The sequence below is a fragment of the Alosa sapidissima genome, chromosome 1, assembly GCF_018492685.1.
Source record: "Alosa sapidissima isolate fAloSap1 chromosome 1, fAloSap1.pri, whole genome shotgun sequence".
In the NCBI taxonomy this organism is placed as follows: domain Eukaryota; kingdom Metazoa; phylum Chordata; class Actinopteri; order Clupeiformes; family Clupeidae; genus Alosa; species Alosa sapidissima.
Window position 1 is genome coordinate 52024962 of NC_055957.1, and position 16212 is coordinate 52041173.

General features: G+C 53.0%; 1 protein-coding gene across 1 annotated transcript in view; it reads right to left on the bottom strand.

Annotated features, from left to right (window-relative positions):
- Nucleotides 1-16212, bottom strand: part of rreb1b (ras responsive element binding protein 1b) — a 31523-nt gene that overhangs the window by 3097 nt on the left and 12214 nt on the right. Inside the window, exons 2-12 of the mRNA XM_042071186.1 lie at nucleotides 15711-15822; nucleotides 10919-11023; nucleotides 10303-10559; nucleotides 8107-8196; nucleotides 7596-7759; nucleotides 4964-5108; nucleotides 4545-4687; nucleotides 4079-4268; nucleotides 1319-3953; nucleotides 1001-1162; nucleotides 26-796 (exon numbers count right to left, since the gene is read on the bottom strand). Of these exons, the coding sequence (XP_041927120.1) occupies nucleotides 26-796; nucleotides 1001-1162; nucleotides 1319-3953; nucleotides 4079-4268; nucleotides 4545-4687; nucleotides 4964-5108; nucleotides 7596-7759; nucleotides 8107-8196; nucleotides 10303-10559; nucleotides 10919-11021 (4660 nt within the window). The 5' untranslated portion in view covers nucleotides 11022-11023; nucleotides 15711-15822. The remainder of the gene's footprint in view (nucleotides 1-25; nucleotides 797-1000; nucleotides 1163-1318; nucleotides 3954-4078; nucleotides 4269-4544; nucleotides 4688-4963; nucleotides 5109-7595; nucleotides 7760-8106; nucleotides 8197-10302; nucleotides 10560-10918; nucleotides 11024-15710; nucleotides 15823-16212) is intronic.

Consider the following 16212-nt stretch of genomic DNA (forward strand, 5'->3'; position numbering starts at 1 on the left):
GACTCACTGGCTCACTTGTACTGACCTGTGTGTGAGCGCATGTGTCTAGTCAGGTCCTGAAGGCTCCAGAACCGTTTGTTGCACATGTTGCAGATTTTCTTCCTCTTGTCCGTCTTCCCTGAGGCTCCGTTCTCGCCGTCGCCCCCCTTAGATTCGGAGGAGCCGCTGTCTTCCTCCTCATCACTCTGCTCCTCTCGGTCCTTCTCTCTCTCGTCCTCCTCGGCCCCGGACGTCTCCACACTGCTGCCGTTCACGTCCTTCTCCGGGGTGCCCCCGTCCACCTCCCCAGCTTTGGGAGAGGAGCTCGGGGTCGGCCTCTGCTGGCGGCCCTTCTTCTTGGCAACCTCTTCGGCCAGGGCCTCCTGCAGGTGGGACTTCAGGTGGCGGCTGAGGGTGGCCGCGTGGCGGAAGCTCTTCTTACAGGTGGGGCAGGTATGCTGAAACTCATCTGAGGAGCCGCTCTCCGGCTCCACCCGGGCTGCGCCAGGAGAGGCCACCGCAGCGGGCTGCTCCTGACCGTCGGCCGACAGCTTGAAGTCAATGAGCTTACAGGCCAGATTCACATCCAGACTTGTGTTGCTCTGCGTGTCGTCACCGTCCTCGACTGTGGCGCTGTCCAGTTCGTCTGCCCTGCTGTCGGCGTCATCTGACCCACTCTGGGCATTCTGCTCCGCTGCGGCCGGCTGCTCCTGCTGCGTGGGCTCGTGAGTCTCGGCACTGCTGCTGGACCCATCAGAGGAAGGGTGAGCGTCTCCTGCATCTGTGTGCACTCCTGCCTCCACATCAGATATGCTCTCTGGAAGACACAAAACAGTGTTAGAACAGAAGAGCCACAAGTCATTTTTTGACATAATGATTTTTGCTGCTGGAGGAACATCTGTTCCCTGTTATATTTTGAAATATTATGTTGTTTTTGTATTTGTGTGTCGCTTTGGACAATGGCGTCTGCAAAGTCCCATAACCATAACATTTCTTTGTCCATCCTTCTAGTGCTCCTTACCTGCGCTTCCTTGGGACCCTTCCTCTCCTCTGCCTTTGGAGCGCTGCCCATTGCTCTGGAGCAGGCGACTGGTCAAACCGTGCTTGCGGAGCAAGTGACGCTCACAATTAGACTTGGTGGAGAAGAATGCATCACACTGAGGGCATGGATATGGCTTCTGACCTAGAACGCACACACACATTCATGTCAGTATTTGAAACACAAAATTGACAACTGCTACTGAGTAAAGATGTCAGTGATGGAACAACTACAAGACCAAGGGAAAAGATGTTAACGAGCTGTCTACTATCTGCCTATTGGCTGACCATCATTACACACCTGTATGTGTTAACATGTGCCTCTGCAACGAGCTAGCCCATGGAAACACCCGTGGGCAGTAGGGGCAGGTCATCTTCTGCACTGAATTGGAGTAAGCATTCTTCTTCCCTTTGCTCTGAGGTCGTGGCCTCTGCTTGTCTTTATTCCCTTCTTTCTCCTCTTCGCTGGTGGACTGCCTCTCTCTCTCCATCTCCTCCAGCGCCGGCTCCACGGGGCTAGGGCGCAAGTAAGGGCTGAACTTGTTAGCGTCTGTGGTGGCTAGCATCTTCTCCACGCTGGGGAACTCGCCGCTGGACTCCAGGTCCAGCCCGACGGCCATGCCGAAGCCGCTGTCGTCCATCTCCTCCGCGGCAGGCTGCTTCTTGCCTTTCTTCTTGGAGCTCCCTGTGACCAGAGAGTCCTCCAGAGTGGAGTCCAGGCCAAAGGCGCTATTCAGGACGTCCACCCCCATCAGCCCTCTGCCGCTGTCGGCTATGCCGGGGCTGCCCGCTTTGAGCAACCCTGGGGCAGCGGACACGGAGGAGATGATCTGCGCAATAGAGGCCAGAGGGGGAAGCTCGGTGGGGTTTGCCACCGAACACGGCTTGGGCAGCAGCGGCTTCAGCCTCGCAGTGGACTTGAGCTGGTCGCTACCGAGAGCCGAGGCCAGCAGCTGTGGTGGAGAGATTTCAAAAGTCCTCTGAAGGATGGGCCTGTCCTCCAGCGCTTTGTGCGTGCTGGACGAGGGCATCTCCTTCTTGATGTCCGCCACAGCACACAGGAGGGGCACAGGGTCCGTCGCCTCACGCTTCATCCTCTTCCTCTCTGGGTCCTTGGGGATGGACAGGTCAATCGGCTCCATGGAAAAGTCATACGGCAAGGGCTGTGGCGAAGGCGCCGCTTCCCGTTTAATGGTGATGCTGCTGGACTTGTTGGAGAAGTCTAGAGGCTGGTCCTGGTCAGCGACGAGAGAGTAGGGGCTGGCGTCGAGTTTAGCAGACTGGACAAGGGTGCCATTGGAAGATGACAAGGGCTGGGTGCTCTGGAGAGCAGCAGTGGTGGTAGTGGTGGCCATCACTGGCGCCAGAGCGGTGATGTGATCCTCGATCTCCCTCTCGGGGACCTCAGGGTGGCACTTGAGCAGGTGGTGGATGCAGTTGCGCTTGGCCAGGAAGGCTGCTCCGCACTGGCGGCACTCATACGGTTTGCGCTGGCAGCCGTTGTGCGTGCGCAGGTGGATCTGGAGCGCCCGGTAGTTGTTGAGGTCCTCGCCGCAGTAGCGGCAGGCGGTGGTGCTGGCGACCGCCGGGTCCAGGAGGTCCAGCGTGGACGCGGGGCCGCCGCTGCCGCCGCCCGAACTTGTGGACGTGACGTACTCGATGTTCTTCTCGATCTCCTTGCGTGTGTTCTTCATGTGCTTCTTGCGCAGGTGCCGCTCGCAGTTGGCCTTGACGGTGAAGGGGTAGTGGCAGAGGCGGCAGACGTAGGGCCGCTCACCGCTGTGCGTGCGCAGGTGGCGGATGAGCGTGGCCTTGTCCGGCGCGGCGTAGCTGCAGATGCTGCACTGGTAGGGCGAGGCCCCCAGGTGGTGGCGCATGTGCGCCTGGAGCCCAGCGGGGAAGGAGAACACCTGCGTGCAGAAGCGGCACGGGTACTCGGTCTTGGCTGGCACCTTGCTCTTTTCCTTGCCGCCCGCCTCCTCGCGCTTGACGCCGCCCGGGGCCGCGTCGTAAGGCACGGTGGTGGTGGCGGCGGCGCTCTCGGAGCCCATTTGCACGTTCTCCCAGCTGTAGCCCTGGTTGACAGGGGAGGAGGAGGACGAGGAGGAGTTGGAGGAGGAGGAGGAGGAAGACGAGGATTGCTTGGGGGTCCGAAGGAGGTGGCCCGTTGGCGGCGGCAGGCTGGGGCTGATGTAGCCGGGCGAGGCCTGCTGGGCGCTCATGGGCGGTGGCGGCGGGGTGGACGTGCCCACACTGGAGCGCGGCGTCACGAGCGGCTTGGGCTTGAGCGGCTGCACGTGTTTCCCCTCGCCTTGCTGGTGCTGAGGGTGTCCGGCCGCCGCTGCCTTGGCCATCTGCGACGACACGGACGTGGCCATCTTGAGGATCTGCTGCACGTCCACCCCGGCCTGGCCACTGATGGGATGCACCAGCAGCCCGCTGTCCGGCCCCAGCACGAAGCCGCGGGGCAGCGGCTGCAGCGAGAGCAGGTTGAGCGCGCTGCTCTGGCTCAGGCTGCTGCTGGCCTCCTGAGGTAGGCTCGTCACGGCGGGCTCCACGCGGATCACCCGGATGCTGTCCAGGATGGCCTGCTGGATCTCAGCCTCCGACGGCACCGGCTTGACCTTGGACTTGTGCTGCAGGCCGAGGTACTCTAGGAAGCCGGCCTTGCGCTCCTCCTCGGAGGGAAGAAGGCTCTTTGGCACGGCCTCCCCCTCCCCCTCCTCCTGCTTCTCATCTGCGGCACTAATCCCGGCTTTATCTGCGCCGGTGATGTCACTGGGCGTCTGAGCCCCACCTGTGGCGATGGTGGGGGATTTGTGGGTGTCTGTGTGCAGATCCAAAGACTCCTGCAGGGGGAAGGCCTTGTTGCAGACCTCGCACACAAACCGGTGGAACTTGCTCGAGCATCTGCGCAGGTTTGTTTCACACCAAACCTAAAAACATGGACAAAGAATCTAAAGGTAGGGAAAAGGACAGCTTTCGAAATGGATGATAATGAATGCAAAGCCGCTCCTTTTCTGTTCAGACAAAGAGTAGCAAGAAAGGGTAGTGGCCAAACCTGGGCAATTTGAGGAAACTTGTGGCAGGAGAAGTCGATGAAAGCCAAGTCGCTGAAGCCGAGAGGCACCGAGGGGTTGCTCTGGATGAAGGGTCGTCCCGAGGGGTCAGTGGGTAGCTGCTTATGGATGACCGAGTTATGGCGGAGAAGGCCTCGATGAGTGCGGAAGGTGATGCAGCACAGATTACACCTGGAGCCGTGAACAACAATTTGTTTTAATGTCTTTCAATAAAGTGTTGATTGAGAGACCCCACAGACATTAAAAATTTGATGCATGTGTGCTTGTCAAAAAATGTGTGTACATGTTACTTGCTCTTACTTGATCCTGGCAAGCAGGTTGCGTAAGAAGGAATTGTGTGTGCCTATCGGTGTATCTGTGTGTGTGTGTGTGGATATGAGTGTGTGTGTGTGGATTTGAGTGTGTGTGTGTGTGTGTGTGGATATGAGTCTGTGGTAAGGCTCTTACCTCAGTGTAGTGTCTGGATGAGTCTCCATGTGGGACTCGAGCCCATATTTACAAATGAAGGTCTTGAAGCAGATGGGGCAGTGCAAGAGCTCCTCCTCGCGTTTGCCTCGACCTCGTTCCCCCGCCTGATCCTCCATCATCACCTGGGGGGAGGGAGACAGCGCAACATGCTCACTCCAGGATACAGGGCCTGTCCTCCTCACACACTCCAGAGGAATTACACTAGTACATTGTTGTAGACTGTAGCAGAGCTGAGCCAATCTATACTCTCTGACAGTTTCTTTGATTATCAATTATACCAACAAAACAAACAATCCAAAAACAATAAAGGGCTACACACACACACACACACACACACACACACACACAATTGCATAGATTAATTGATAAATGGATACTTGTGATGGGTTCTTTAGTACCTTTTTATTGGGGGACTGGTCAGTTAACTCTCCATCATCGTCCACACTGGGCTTCCTCTTCACAGAGAGGCGTCTGCGCTTGGTTGGGGAGGGTGGGTTGGAGTTGAGGACAGTGCTTGGGTCCTTGTCGTGAATTTTCATGTGTCTGCAAGGTCATACATAACACTTATGGTCATAACGGCACTTAGCCACAACTGATGCAGAGAAATGAAAACATACCTGTGCTTTCAACTGCACGTGACCCACATAATTGGACTATCATTAAAAAAAAAACGTGCCAATATTATTATCAATTAGACTTAAAAAAGGAAAAAATGGGCACATCATATCCGTCTCTGTGCAACAGAGTCTACAGTATGTCCAACAGACAGTGTTTCCTTTATATGACAAGCTCCATCTTGACACAAATTTGCAGATACTGAAATTCTGATGCAGTTTAATTGGATCATCTAAAATCACAGACTGAGCTTTCACACAAGCACTCGGTAGCACCTTTGCCTTAATGGAGTCTCAGCTGCATTGTTTATATTCTCAGGTATGCCAAAATACAGGTCAGCATCACCTCAAATGCAGCATACTACAGCTCTTTGTCTGAGGAGCCACAGTCATCATCATCTCCATAATGCTCCATTTACAGAAGTCACTGGTTCACTTGAGTCATTTCTGTTTCATAATAGACTTTGACTCTAGGCAAAAGTCTGCTGGTATGTAAAACAGTGTGTGTGTGTGTGTGTGTGTGTGTGTGTGTGAGTGTGTGTGTGTGTGTGTGTACACAAGTGAGTGGGGAGGAGAGTGTGGGAAGATAAAAATGCAGGGCATAAACACGGACAGCAGAGGGCTTTCTCCTCAAGAGGTCAGATGCAGAGAAGAGTCACATTACAACATGCTGAGACGTGCCCCCCTCCTCTACTCTCCTCTCCTCTCTGCTCTACTCTCCTCTCCTCTCCTCTTCTCTTCTCTCCACTCCTCTGAGCTGCAGCTCTTCCCAGCCCTCACCACCACAGAGTGCCTGAGCAGAACAAACCCACCTTTCAGGTTCTACCACATATGAGACTCGCGACTGCCACTGGATGTGGGTTCAGTTAGGAGCCCTCACAATCCCTGTTAAATCGAGTGTGCTTCGGCATGCTCCTATTCATTTGAGAACAGCCCCCTCACCCCCACCTGCCCCACCTCCCCTCAACAGTGCAACCTTCAGTACCAAAGCTTGTATAGTGTGCCATTATGTGTGTGTGTTTGTCACTCTGTGTATGCCCGCATGCCAGACTAGAAAGCAAGGGAAAGAGCGAGTGACACTGTGCGAGAGAGAGAGAGAGAGAGAGAGGAGGAGAGCGAGAGGAGCGAGTGTATAAATGTCAGCAAGCCCAGTGGTGTGAATCTTGTTTTACATTCGGCAGCCAAGGTTATTAATAGCAGACAGGCAGCGTGATGGCCGCCCATATGTGGACCCAACTCTGACAGCCCAAATCCTGTTCCATCTCACATCTCAGCCCTCTGGCCTTGCTCACGCCCCGTTGTCATGGGAGATATACTGCAGCACATTGGCCAGCTGCATGCTGCTACCGTTGGTCAAGCGACAAACTTTCAATAGATTGCAAGCGTGTGTAACTTTAAAAAAAAAAAAAAAGCACGTCTCAAACATGCCTGAGAAAGAAAAAAAAAACAGAACGGTGTGTTGTTGATTTACTTTAATAGAGGACCATAAACTTTATCTACGGGACTTTTACTGCAGTGTCTTGGCACATGTGCCAGAGGGCACTGTAGATTTCATAGCACACCTCTTTCTCCCTCTCCCTCTCTGTCTTTCTCTCTCTCTCCCTCTCTCACTCATTCTCCCCCACCAGATTTATCTCCAAGCTGCAGGGGGACTCGGGACAAGTGAGTGAGCGTGTTTATCTATGACCTAGAGTGTCCTTTCTTCAATGAATGGATTAGACATGATTAATTCTCTCTGTTGGGTGAATGAGTTAATATCCTTGCCCAACATGCTATGCAGTAATGAGCTTATGTCTTACGTGTACAAATGGCCTCCTCACATCCTCAACAAGTTTCCCATTTCCTCTTCCTGTCTTTCTATCTCTCTGTCTCAGAGTCTCTCTCACACACACAAACACACACCCCCATATATGGAATGCCTGCATACCAGAACTACACAAGGTCCTTAATTCAATGCATACCCAGAGATGCTAAAACAAAACAAAGCAAATCAGAGCACACAAAAGGGCAGCATGCTAACAAACAAACACGCCAAAAGTACCCCTCCCTTTTCTAAAGTAAACAAGTGCAATCACTCTGCAAGGAGAAGCAGGAAGTAAGCTGACTGCACACATGAGTGGGGATCCCCTCACTCCCCCCTTTAGTCACCCCCTTCCTGTTCCTCTGCTCTGTTGGCAGACCATTATCTCTCTCTCTCTCTCCATCACACATGTACACACACACACACACACCCTCTCACTCTTTATTACACAGACATTCTCTTTCTCTCTGTCTCTCCCCACACACACACTTAACAGTTCCCTATTCAGTGTTTCTAGTGGGCCCCCAAAACCCAATTCGACACCACATTTGAGCAAATCTCAGCAGCGGAGCCGTTCGTGTCCTCCTGGTGATCCTTGAGGTGGACGCTGCTCACCTGTGCATGTTGCCGTTGGTGGTGAAGGTCTGTCCACAGACGGAGCACTTGTAGGGCCGCTCGCCACTGTGAACCAGCATGTGGCGGTCCAGCGAGCTGGCCGAGCTCAGGGCCTTCCCACAGATGCTGCACGAGTGGTCAGTGGCGCCACTCTCAGTGTTGTGCTGGGGGACAACAGTGGGAGAGCGTTAACATACGGTGATGTGGTGCACTTTTTGCTTCTGTGTGTGTGTGTGTGTGTGTGTGTGTGTTTGCTTGGCACCACAAAGGATGAGCAGGGAAGCACACAATACTTAGTCATATTATCAGCTCAGGTCTCATTGTACTCCTATTTTAGTTACAAGTTGATGCAACATGATTGAATGCATATTTGAATGCATAGGTTCCTGTGTGCACATTGAATGCATAGGTTCCTGTGTGCACATTGAATGCATAGTTTCCTGTGTGCATGTTGAGTGTAGAGGGGGAGGGGTACCATATAGGACCTGTGTGTGTGTTTGTGTGTGTTTACCTGTCTGATGTGCATAGTGAGCTGGTGCTGGGAGCCACAGGACTTGTCACACAGCGGGCAAATGAAAGTCGCGCGATCCTCTTTGACCTCCTGCAACGTGAAGGCAGACAGAGCAGAGCAAGCATCTCAGTGAGGGCATACCATTCCAGTGAACCCCCCCCCACCTACCCCCACCTCCCCTGCCCTACTCCCCTCAGCAGCCTCTACACAACCCAGCCTGGAGAGAGGGAGAGAGAGGGAGAGAGAGAGGGAGGGAGGGAGAGAGAGAGAGAGAGATCAGCTAGGAGAACGATGCAGCCTTGTCCAACACCCCCCCCCCCCCCCCCCCCCCCCCTGACAGGCAACAACAGCTGACTCCCGTCCCCCGTTAAGTTTCCACAGGACATCAATCACTTTCGCATGAAACACATCAGGGCAAACACACGGGCCAATGACAACTCCTGCTGCAATGTGATTCAGTTACAATAGAGAGATAGCTAATCACAGCTGCTGCGTGTCATATACGGTCACATGCAGTTCAGGGTTTCATTGACTGGTGCATCTTCTTCTATTTTGACTCTCGAAGGTTACAGGCCAGCACATTTCCATGTGATGAACTAAAGTGACAGTGGTACAGCATATAATGCTACATCAATACAACCTTCATGCACACTATGCATTTACGTTCATGGATACTATGCAGATTTCATTGTAGATATACCCGATGTGGTGCACTATAAATATAGCAAACTTATATCAGTAAATACAATCAACCCAGAGTTTATGATTAGATGTTTTCCAGTCATTTTCAAATGAGTGTAATCTGAATGTGTATGTGCAGCCAATCTCATCATCTTGGGTGCTTAGTCTAAAGACACACAGTGTGTCGGATTCCTTGTCCTGTTGACTCTGGGGCTAATCATTAACCTGCAATGCCCCTGGAGCACTGTGCTGAACTCCCTATCCCTTACACGTCTCCCACATGGGCAAACACACAAACACACACTCTCTTTCTCTCAAACTTATACAAGAACTACGCCCAAGCCCATCACAATTAGCACCAAAGTTCTCTCAAAAGCAGGTCACGTCCACAGTCTCTTCCAGCCTGAGGCCCTCCTGGCCTGAGCTGTGTGTGTGTGTGTGTGTGTGTGTGTGTGTGTGTGTATGTGTGTGTGTGTGTGTGTGTGTGTGTATGTGTGTGTGTGTTGGGGGGTGCTCGTGTCAGGGTTGGGAGGGTGGTGGGGTATAAAACGGCAGGAGGTGTGTGTGTGTGTGTGTGTGTGCGTGTGTGTGTGTGTGTGTATGTGTGTGTGCTTGACGAGGTGAACACACGGGGTGCTGTGTGCTGGGAACAGTTGCTCCAGCGCTGGCGTTACGACGGAGCACAAGTGGCCTCCCCATCTGTCTGCGCTACGTTGACAAGCAGCACTTCTGGCCCGGACCCGAGCATCCCTAATTCACCACGCCAGGACACGGCCATCAGCCAGCCACCTACCCCACCCCCTCCTCCTCTACCCACGTGTGGAAACGTGCTTAGCGACACTGACCGGGCAGAGGAACGGTTGCTTGTGGGGGTGGGGTGTTGGAGCTGGGCAGGGAGGGGGGTGTTAGGGTGCCTGAGAAGGGGGGAGGGGGGGGCAGAGTGCTGAGGGGGCAGAAACACCTGTTGACTCCACAGAGGAGCGCTTCACTGGGAAGCGCACACTTTAATTGGAGGCATAAGACACACACAGGCCACTGACAAAGGGGGGATTGAGACGGCAACAGGGGCCATTTGCTGCCGCTCGTTCAGCCAAAGTTCAGGCCAGTCAAGCCTGTGAGCCACGCGGTCACATACACACACACGCGCACACACACACACTGGTCATGCCCATCCCTTTGTATCCAACCCATCCCTGAGTCTACAAACCCATAAGTGGTAACTGACTAAAGGTTATCCATCCATAAGCAACACAAGCATCGACTTCATGGTTTACTGAAGCAACAGTGAGACAGTGTGGGTGGGAGATTCTGTTAGATGGACAAAAAGGGAAATATATATGTGTGTGTGTGTGTGTGTGTGTGTGTGTGTGTATGCGAGAGAGAGAAAGTGTGAGCGAGAGAGAGAGAGAGAGAGAGAGAGAGAGAGAGGGAAAGAGAAACAGATGGGTGTGAGTGAGTGAATTAGTGGGCGAGTGAGTGAGTGAACGAGCGAGTGCACATGACAGAGGCTCATACCTGATTCCTCCTCCCCGTCCGATTGGCAGAGGGGGACTTGCTGGGCATCTTGACGGGCGTGGTGCTGGTGGAAATAGGCTCCACGCCGCCCCCGTTGATCTGCCCCGCGTTCATGACCGTGTTCATCATGGAGTTGATGGGAGTCAGGTCTCCTCCCTCCTCTCCTCCCCTCGCCTCCTCCGCCTCCTGGGCGCTTACATCACCCTGCCGGGGCGCCCTCTCATCATCTTGCAACTCGTTCTCTTGGTTGGCCTTCCCTGAGAGCAAAGGTGAGACAGCGGCAATTAACCCACTGATAAAAGAAGCAGTCCTTGTTAGTAGCATGGGTGATGATAGAACACTGACTTTTGGACTCCCTCCACCACCCCCCCTGGCCATTCAAGGAACAGGCTAGAATTGCCCGTTCTAATGTCATAAAAGTACTTGACATAGAGTTGTGTACTCCTTGCATAATTGCAGGCTTGGAGGCGAGATGGCCCTGAGTCGGGATAGGAGGGGTAATGGTGGATTGCTTTTGCCCCCCCCCTTCGGTGTACTATCTGGCCTTATCTGAAAGGAGCTGGCCCATGTGTGTCCATTTCCATCATTATCAGGCCAGGTCACTCTATTCCCTCACCTTGGAGGTCCTCGTGCGTCGTGTCGGATTGGACCATGTCCGTCGGCATGGCAGCGGTGGCCCCGCCTCCGATAGTCGTCTGTTCAGTGGAGCTGCTGTTCATGTCTAACCAAAAGAGGCAGAACAAGAGCACATGAGTAATGGTGTGAATGATCAGGGTCGGTGCACACAGACAGTGTGAGGACACACTACAGCCAGCTGTGATCACAGCATCAGAGAGAGGGTCCATCACTGGCTGTGTACAGCATCAAAAAAGACTGGGGGAAAAAAAGCTGTTTTGTATTTGTTTGCCACAACGGTACCAAAGAATTGACCACACTTGCTCAACATGATTCAGCATTATCAATAACTACACTGATCATAAAATATGATCACAGTCATTCCTTAATTATCAGTCATATCCCAATTTCTTGTGGTGCAACACATTTTTGTGTCTTGGAAGGAGAGACACAGTGTGTCACAGGAAGACATCTCATCACATCACCGAGAGTACATCACAATCAATCGCCCCATCCCTCCCGGTGACCGGGCAGCAGCCGAGGCTTATAGTGTGCGCGCGCGCGCGTGTGTGTGTGTGTGTGTGTGTGTGTGTGTGTGGTGAGGGGGTGCATGTAACTGAGACCATGCGGAGATTGGGAGTGTTTCCTGAAAGGATGTGGGTGGCTGTGCTGAGCTGGGAGCCCTGGAGGATGGGGGCTGGAAAAGGGGGGGGGGGGGGGGGGGTCTGCTGATCTGAGAGACACACTGAGGCAGCACAGGATCACACACGGCGGCCCCCTTACCCAAGCCCAGAGCCTAGAGCTACACCCACAGGAAGGACCTCTCTGGACACTTCCTCTTTTAGCACATGCGCGTGGTGCATGTTTGCACATTCCAGGAAGCTCTCTAGTCACTGTGGCTTTGAGTTTTTGTTTGTAATTCGCAGACATCTGCAAAACAGATAGAAGTCCATATAGATATGAAAGTCAAGTGTGGTATAAGCCCCCCCCCCCCCCCCAACCAAACCTCTGGCTCTCTTGGGGTCTATTTTCTTAAATCGAGACAATGTTTGAATTTTTTTATGGCAGAGGAAAAACTGCTGCGTTGTTCAACTCATCACCCTTGAAAGCATCTTCCAATGTTTACCCAAAACTGAGGTCAAAGTCGACCTTTTAAGATCCCACTCCACGGCAACATCTGAAACAGCAGCAAAATGTATGCAGAGAAACCGGGAGCAGTGAACTGCGATAGTCAACCCAGCTGGTCTGCTTCTCCCCACGGTCGTTAGTCAAACTTCAGGGTGACCATGTCTGCAGACAGACAGACACAGAGAGAGAGAGAGAGAGAAAAAGAAAGAGATAAAGAGAGAGAGAGAGAGAGAGAGAGAGAGAGAGAGAGAGAGAGAGAGAGACAGAGAGAGATAGACAGACAGACAGAGAGACAAAGAGAGAGAGAAAGAGAGAAAGACAGAGGAAGGTCCTTTTAGAGGCCGATGTGAGGGCTGGCCAGTTGGGTAGAAACTCGATCGAGGACCAATGAGAGCATCCTGCACCGGGCAGAAGCCATGCGAGTCCTGTTTAGGGCAATCTAAGAGGGGGGCTGCAGAGAGAGAACTTGCAGGCCCTGCTCTATCTGCCACAGCTGTGGGTGTTTCCATTGATAGCAATGTACAGAGCAGCGGCAGTGAGGCCCACCTCCCAGGAGAGGAGTGGAGGAGTGGAGGGGGGGGGGAGCAAGAGAGGACAAGAGCAAACAGCCTGAAACAGCCAAGGCAAGACCTTACTCGAGCACCAACACAAAACAAAAAACGGCAGTGAAGAGGGAGAGACAGTGGGAGTGAGAGAGAGAGAGAGAGAGAGAGAGAGAGAGAGAGATGTAGAGAAATAGACGAAGACAGAGAGGCAGGAATGAAGGAGAGAGGAAAAGAAGGCGAGGAGGCAAGAGGAAGAGGGATGGGGGAGGAGGAGTGGAGAGAGAGGCTTGGAACTCTTCTCCTCGCTGAGTGAAATACACTCACTCACACACACACACACACACACTGAGCTGAGGGACACAGAGGGAGGGGGGGAGGAACCAAGCTAGAGCAGGAAGTGGCAGAGCAAAAGAAAGTGAGTGAAAGAGAGAGAGAGAGAGAGAGAGAGAGAGAGAAAGAGGAGCAGAGACAGAAAGAGAAAGAGAAATGGTGAGAAAGTAGAAGAGATAGTGGGTGGGGGAGAGGGGGAGAGAGTGCGCCGGACAGGGCAGATTGTTGTCTGCTGTTGGCTCCCCAGACGTGCGCTGCCGTTACATGGGCCCTATCTTCAGCAGCCAGCAGCGTGCTGCTCCGTCAGGCTAAACCGCCCCTCTAGCGCCTGCAAAGGGGGCTGAGCTTCAGAGCTGCTGCACAAACCTGCCCACAGTCACTCAGTGCACAACTCTGCACCCCCACTTTGACTAGCCTCGCTCTGCTGCTGCTACGTCTGCTCACCACCATGCTGCTGCCTTTCAACATTATCATCGGAAAATGCAGTGTTCGTGGGTGTCCTAATAAGCACCACAAGCAAGTCCACAAAGCGCAGTATTATCCAGCTTTTAAGACGGAAAACCATGCCATGTGGTCAATGTGATGGTCAGTCCCTGTGCAGTGTTTTTGCTACTTTCTGCTGGCTCAACTGCCTCAAAGGAGGAACAGAAATCTGCAACCGCCAAAATACTCATATCTTCACTCTGCAGTGTTGCATTTAGAGTGTTTCTAAGTCCGTGTGAACGTGCACGGGTGTGTGAAGAACGTCTGTGTGTCGTTGGGCTTCCTCCCGGTGCCCCCCCGACAGAGAGCCACGCACTGGCCCAGAGGGGGCACTGGTGAGGGGACCCCCCTGGCTCCTCCATGGTGGCCTTGGGGTGTGAGGGCTAGGGGGGGTGGAGCTGGAGCAGGCCAGAGCTCTGAGATTAGCTCAGGATTAATGGCCTGTCATTAGCCCGGCATCCCTGCACTGAGCAATGGGGATCAAACCACGAGACGCTAATTAATTAGCGACTCACGCTAATCACAACCAGATGGAGGTCCGACGCTGCTCGAGCGAGACAGGAGCCCGAAAAAACGGGGGTGGGGGGGGGGGGGGGGGTGTGCCTGTCCCCACGTCTGTGCGGACCCACCTTGAGTGTATTAATGTGGGAATTATCTGGGAAGGGCGATGCTAGAAGCAGACAATGGGTGACAGAGCAACACGGACGTTGGGACAGAGAGAGGAGGAAGAGAGATGGAGAGGGAGGGAGGGAGCGAGGGAGGGAGGGAGCAAAGCGAAGGGAAAAGGAGGAGACTGGTCAGGGAAGCCACATGAGGGAAGTGCAGGCGAGCGGAGCAGCAGCAGCAGCTCTGATGGATCGCGCCCCGGCCAGGATACGACCTCATATGGCCAGGGGAAGAATGAGGGGAGAGGGCTGCAGCCCAGAGGAGCCCCCCCCACCACCACCACCTCCAGCCCTGCTAAGCCAAGATAACCCAGAGCCAGTGGCCACTCCATCTGCCCCATCACACGCAGTCTCTCACTCGCTCGCTCCCTCCCTCTATCTCTCTCTCTCACCCTCTCTCTTTCTCCTCCTCCTTCTCTTCACACATCCCTGCGAAAGTCAACAGCAGCAGGACAAAGGAGGCATGGAAAGTTTCCCCCCCTCAGTCCTGCTCTCTCTCTCTCTCTCTCTCTCTCTCTCTCCCCCTTCCTTTCTCTCTGTGTCCCAGCGCTCCATCCTGTCACTAACAGAGAGCAGGAGCATTTCCGGTTTTCAGAGTCGGCTCTGGAGGCATGGGGCACGCCTCAAACGTTCTGCTACGCTCACCTCCTCCCCTCCCCCTTCTCTCCCTCTCCCTCATCCCTTCCCTCTCCTCCCCCACTATCATCCCCCCATCTCTGCTCTCTCTCTCTAGAGAAGTTCTCCTCACATAACTCTCAGCCTAAGTTTAACTAAAGTCGACTTCAAACTCTAACATTCAACAACTATCTATACTTTCTACATGGGAATTACACATTAACAAATTATCTTAGCCTGTTTTTCATCCGCCACAGACAACACACACACACACACACACACACACACACACACACACAATTCATAACCACCTCCTCTACAGCTGTGAGTTAACTAACTGCTCTGCACTGTTTTGTTAAGCAGTGTTTAGCAACCCTTGATCCCTTCTCAAAGTGTGCACACAAATACACACACACACACACACACACACACACACACAGCCACCCATACATGCGTGCACACGCTCCCTCCCTCTCTAAGACCAGTGGCAGAGCGAGAAGCACCAGCCAGTGGGAAGCTGGGAGGGGTTTGGAATGCAGCGTTCCTACCAGTCAGAGCCAGCAGATCACACAACGGCAGTTGAGCAACATCCACACATCTCTCCACACATCGAGAGAGAGAGAGAGAGAGAGAGAGAGAGAGAGAGAGAGAAAGAGACACAGAGAGATAGCCATCTCAGGAGGACCTGGAGGGCACACTCCTCTCCTCCTCCTCCCCCTCCCCCCGACCTCCTCCTCCTCTCCTCCTCTTTCTCTTCCACTGCCACCAAGCACTAATCTTAGAACTCATCTCACTTCAATGCCTTTTCACCCTCTTATCTAATAGTGTAGGGGTTTTGTGTCTGCTTATAAATGGATGAAGGATGATTACAGAAAATAAATGGGACCCACACCCACACACACACACACACACACACACACACACACACACACACACACACACACACACACACAGTCACACAAACAGACATGCAAAACCCCAAGCACACTCCTCAGTGAGGATCATTCGGTGGCTGTGGCATATTTACCCGTTTGTGAGTTGGGGCCGTAGGGTTCAAGGGGTCATGGAGTGGTGGGGTCACAGTCGGATAGGTGAGAGGGCAACGCAGAGAGAGAGAGACTCAGCAGCTTCTGTTCATACTGCAGGAAGAAAACACACAGGCCAGATTTACACTCCACTTCATTCCACTCAGCTCCATAAACAAGACGATGTCACAGGGAACAATACACACATCACTGAGACAGGAGGACATATTGGCAACACATGATTAAAGGTCAGATACCAGCAGACATTTCAACACATTGGCCACATTTATTTAGTTTAATGATCATGGTCTAAACAGTTGACATAAAATATGTTTGACGTTAGCCCTACTAGTGTAACATTACTGCACTAAAATTACTTTGTGTCCAAATATAACAAAATAAATACATGTTACGTTGTGAGCACAATAAACAGACAACATTTCGGCAGAGAGGATTTCAGTAAACCAGAACCAAAGACACCCCTCAGACAGAAATGCATCCTGT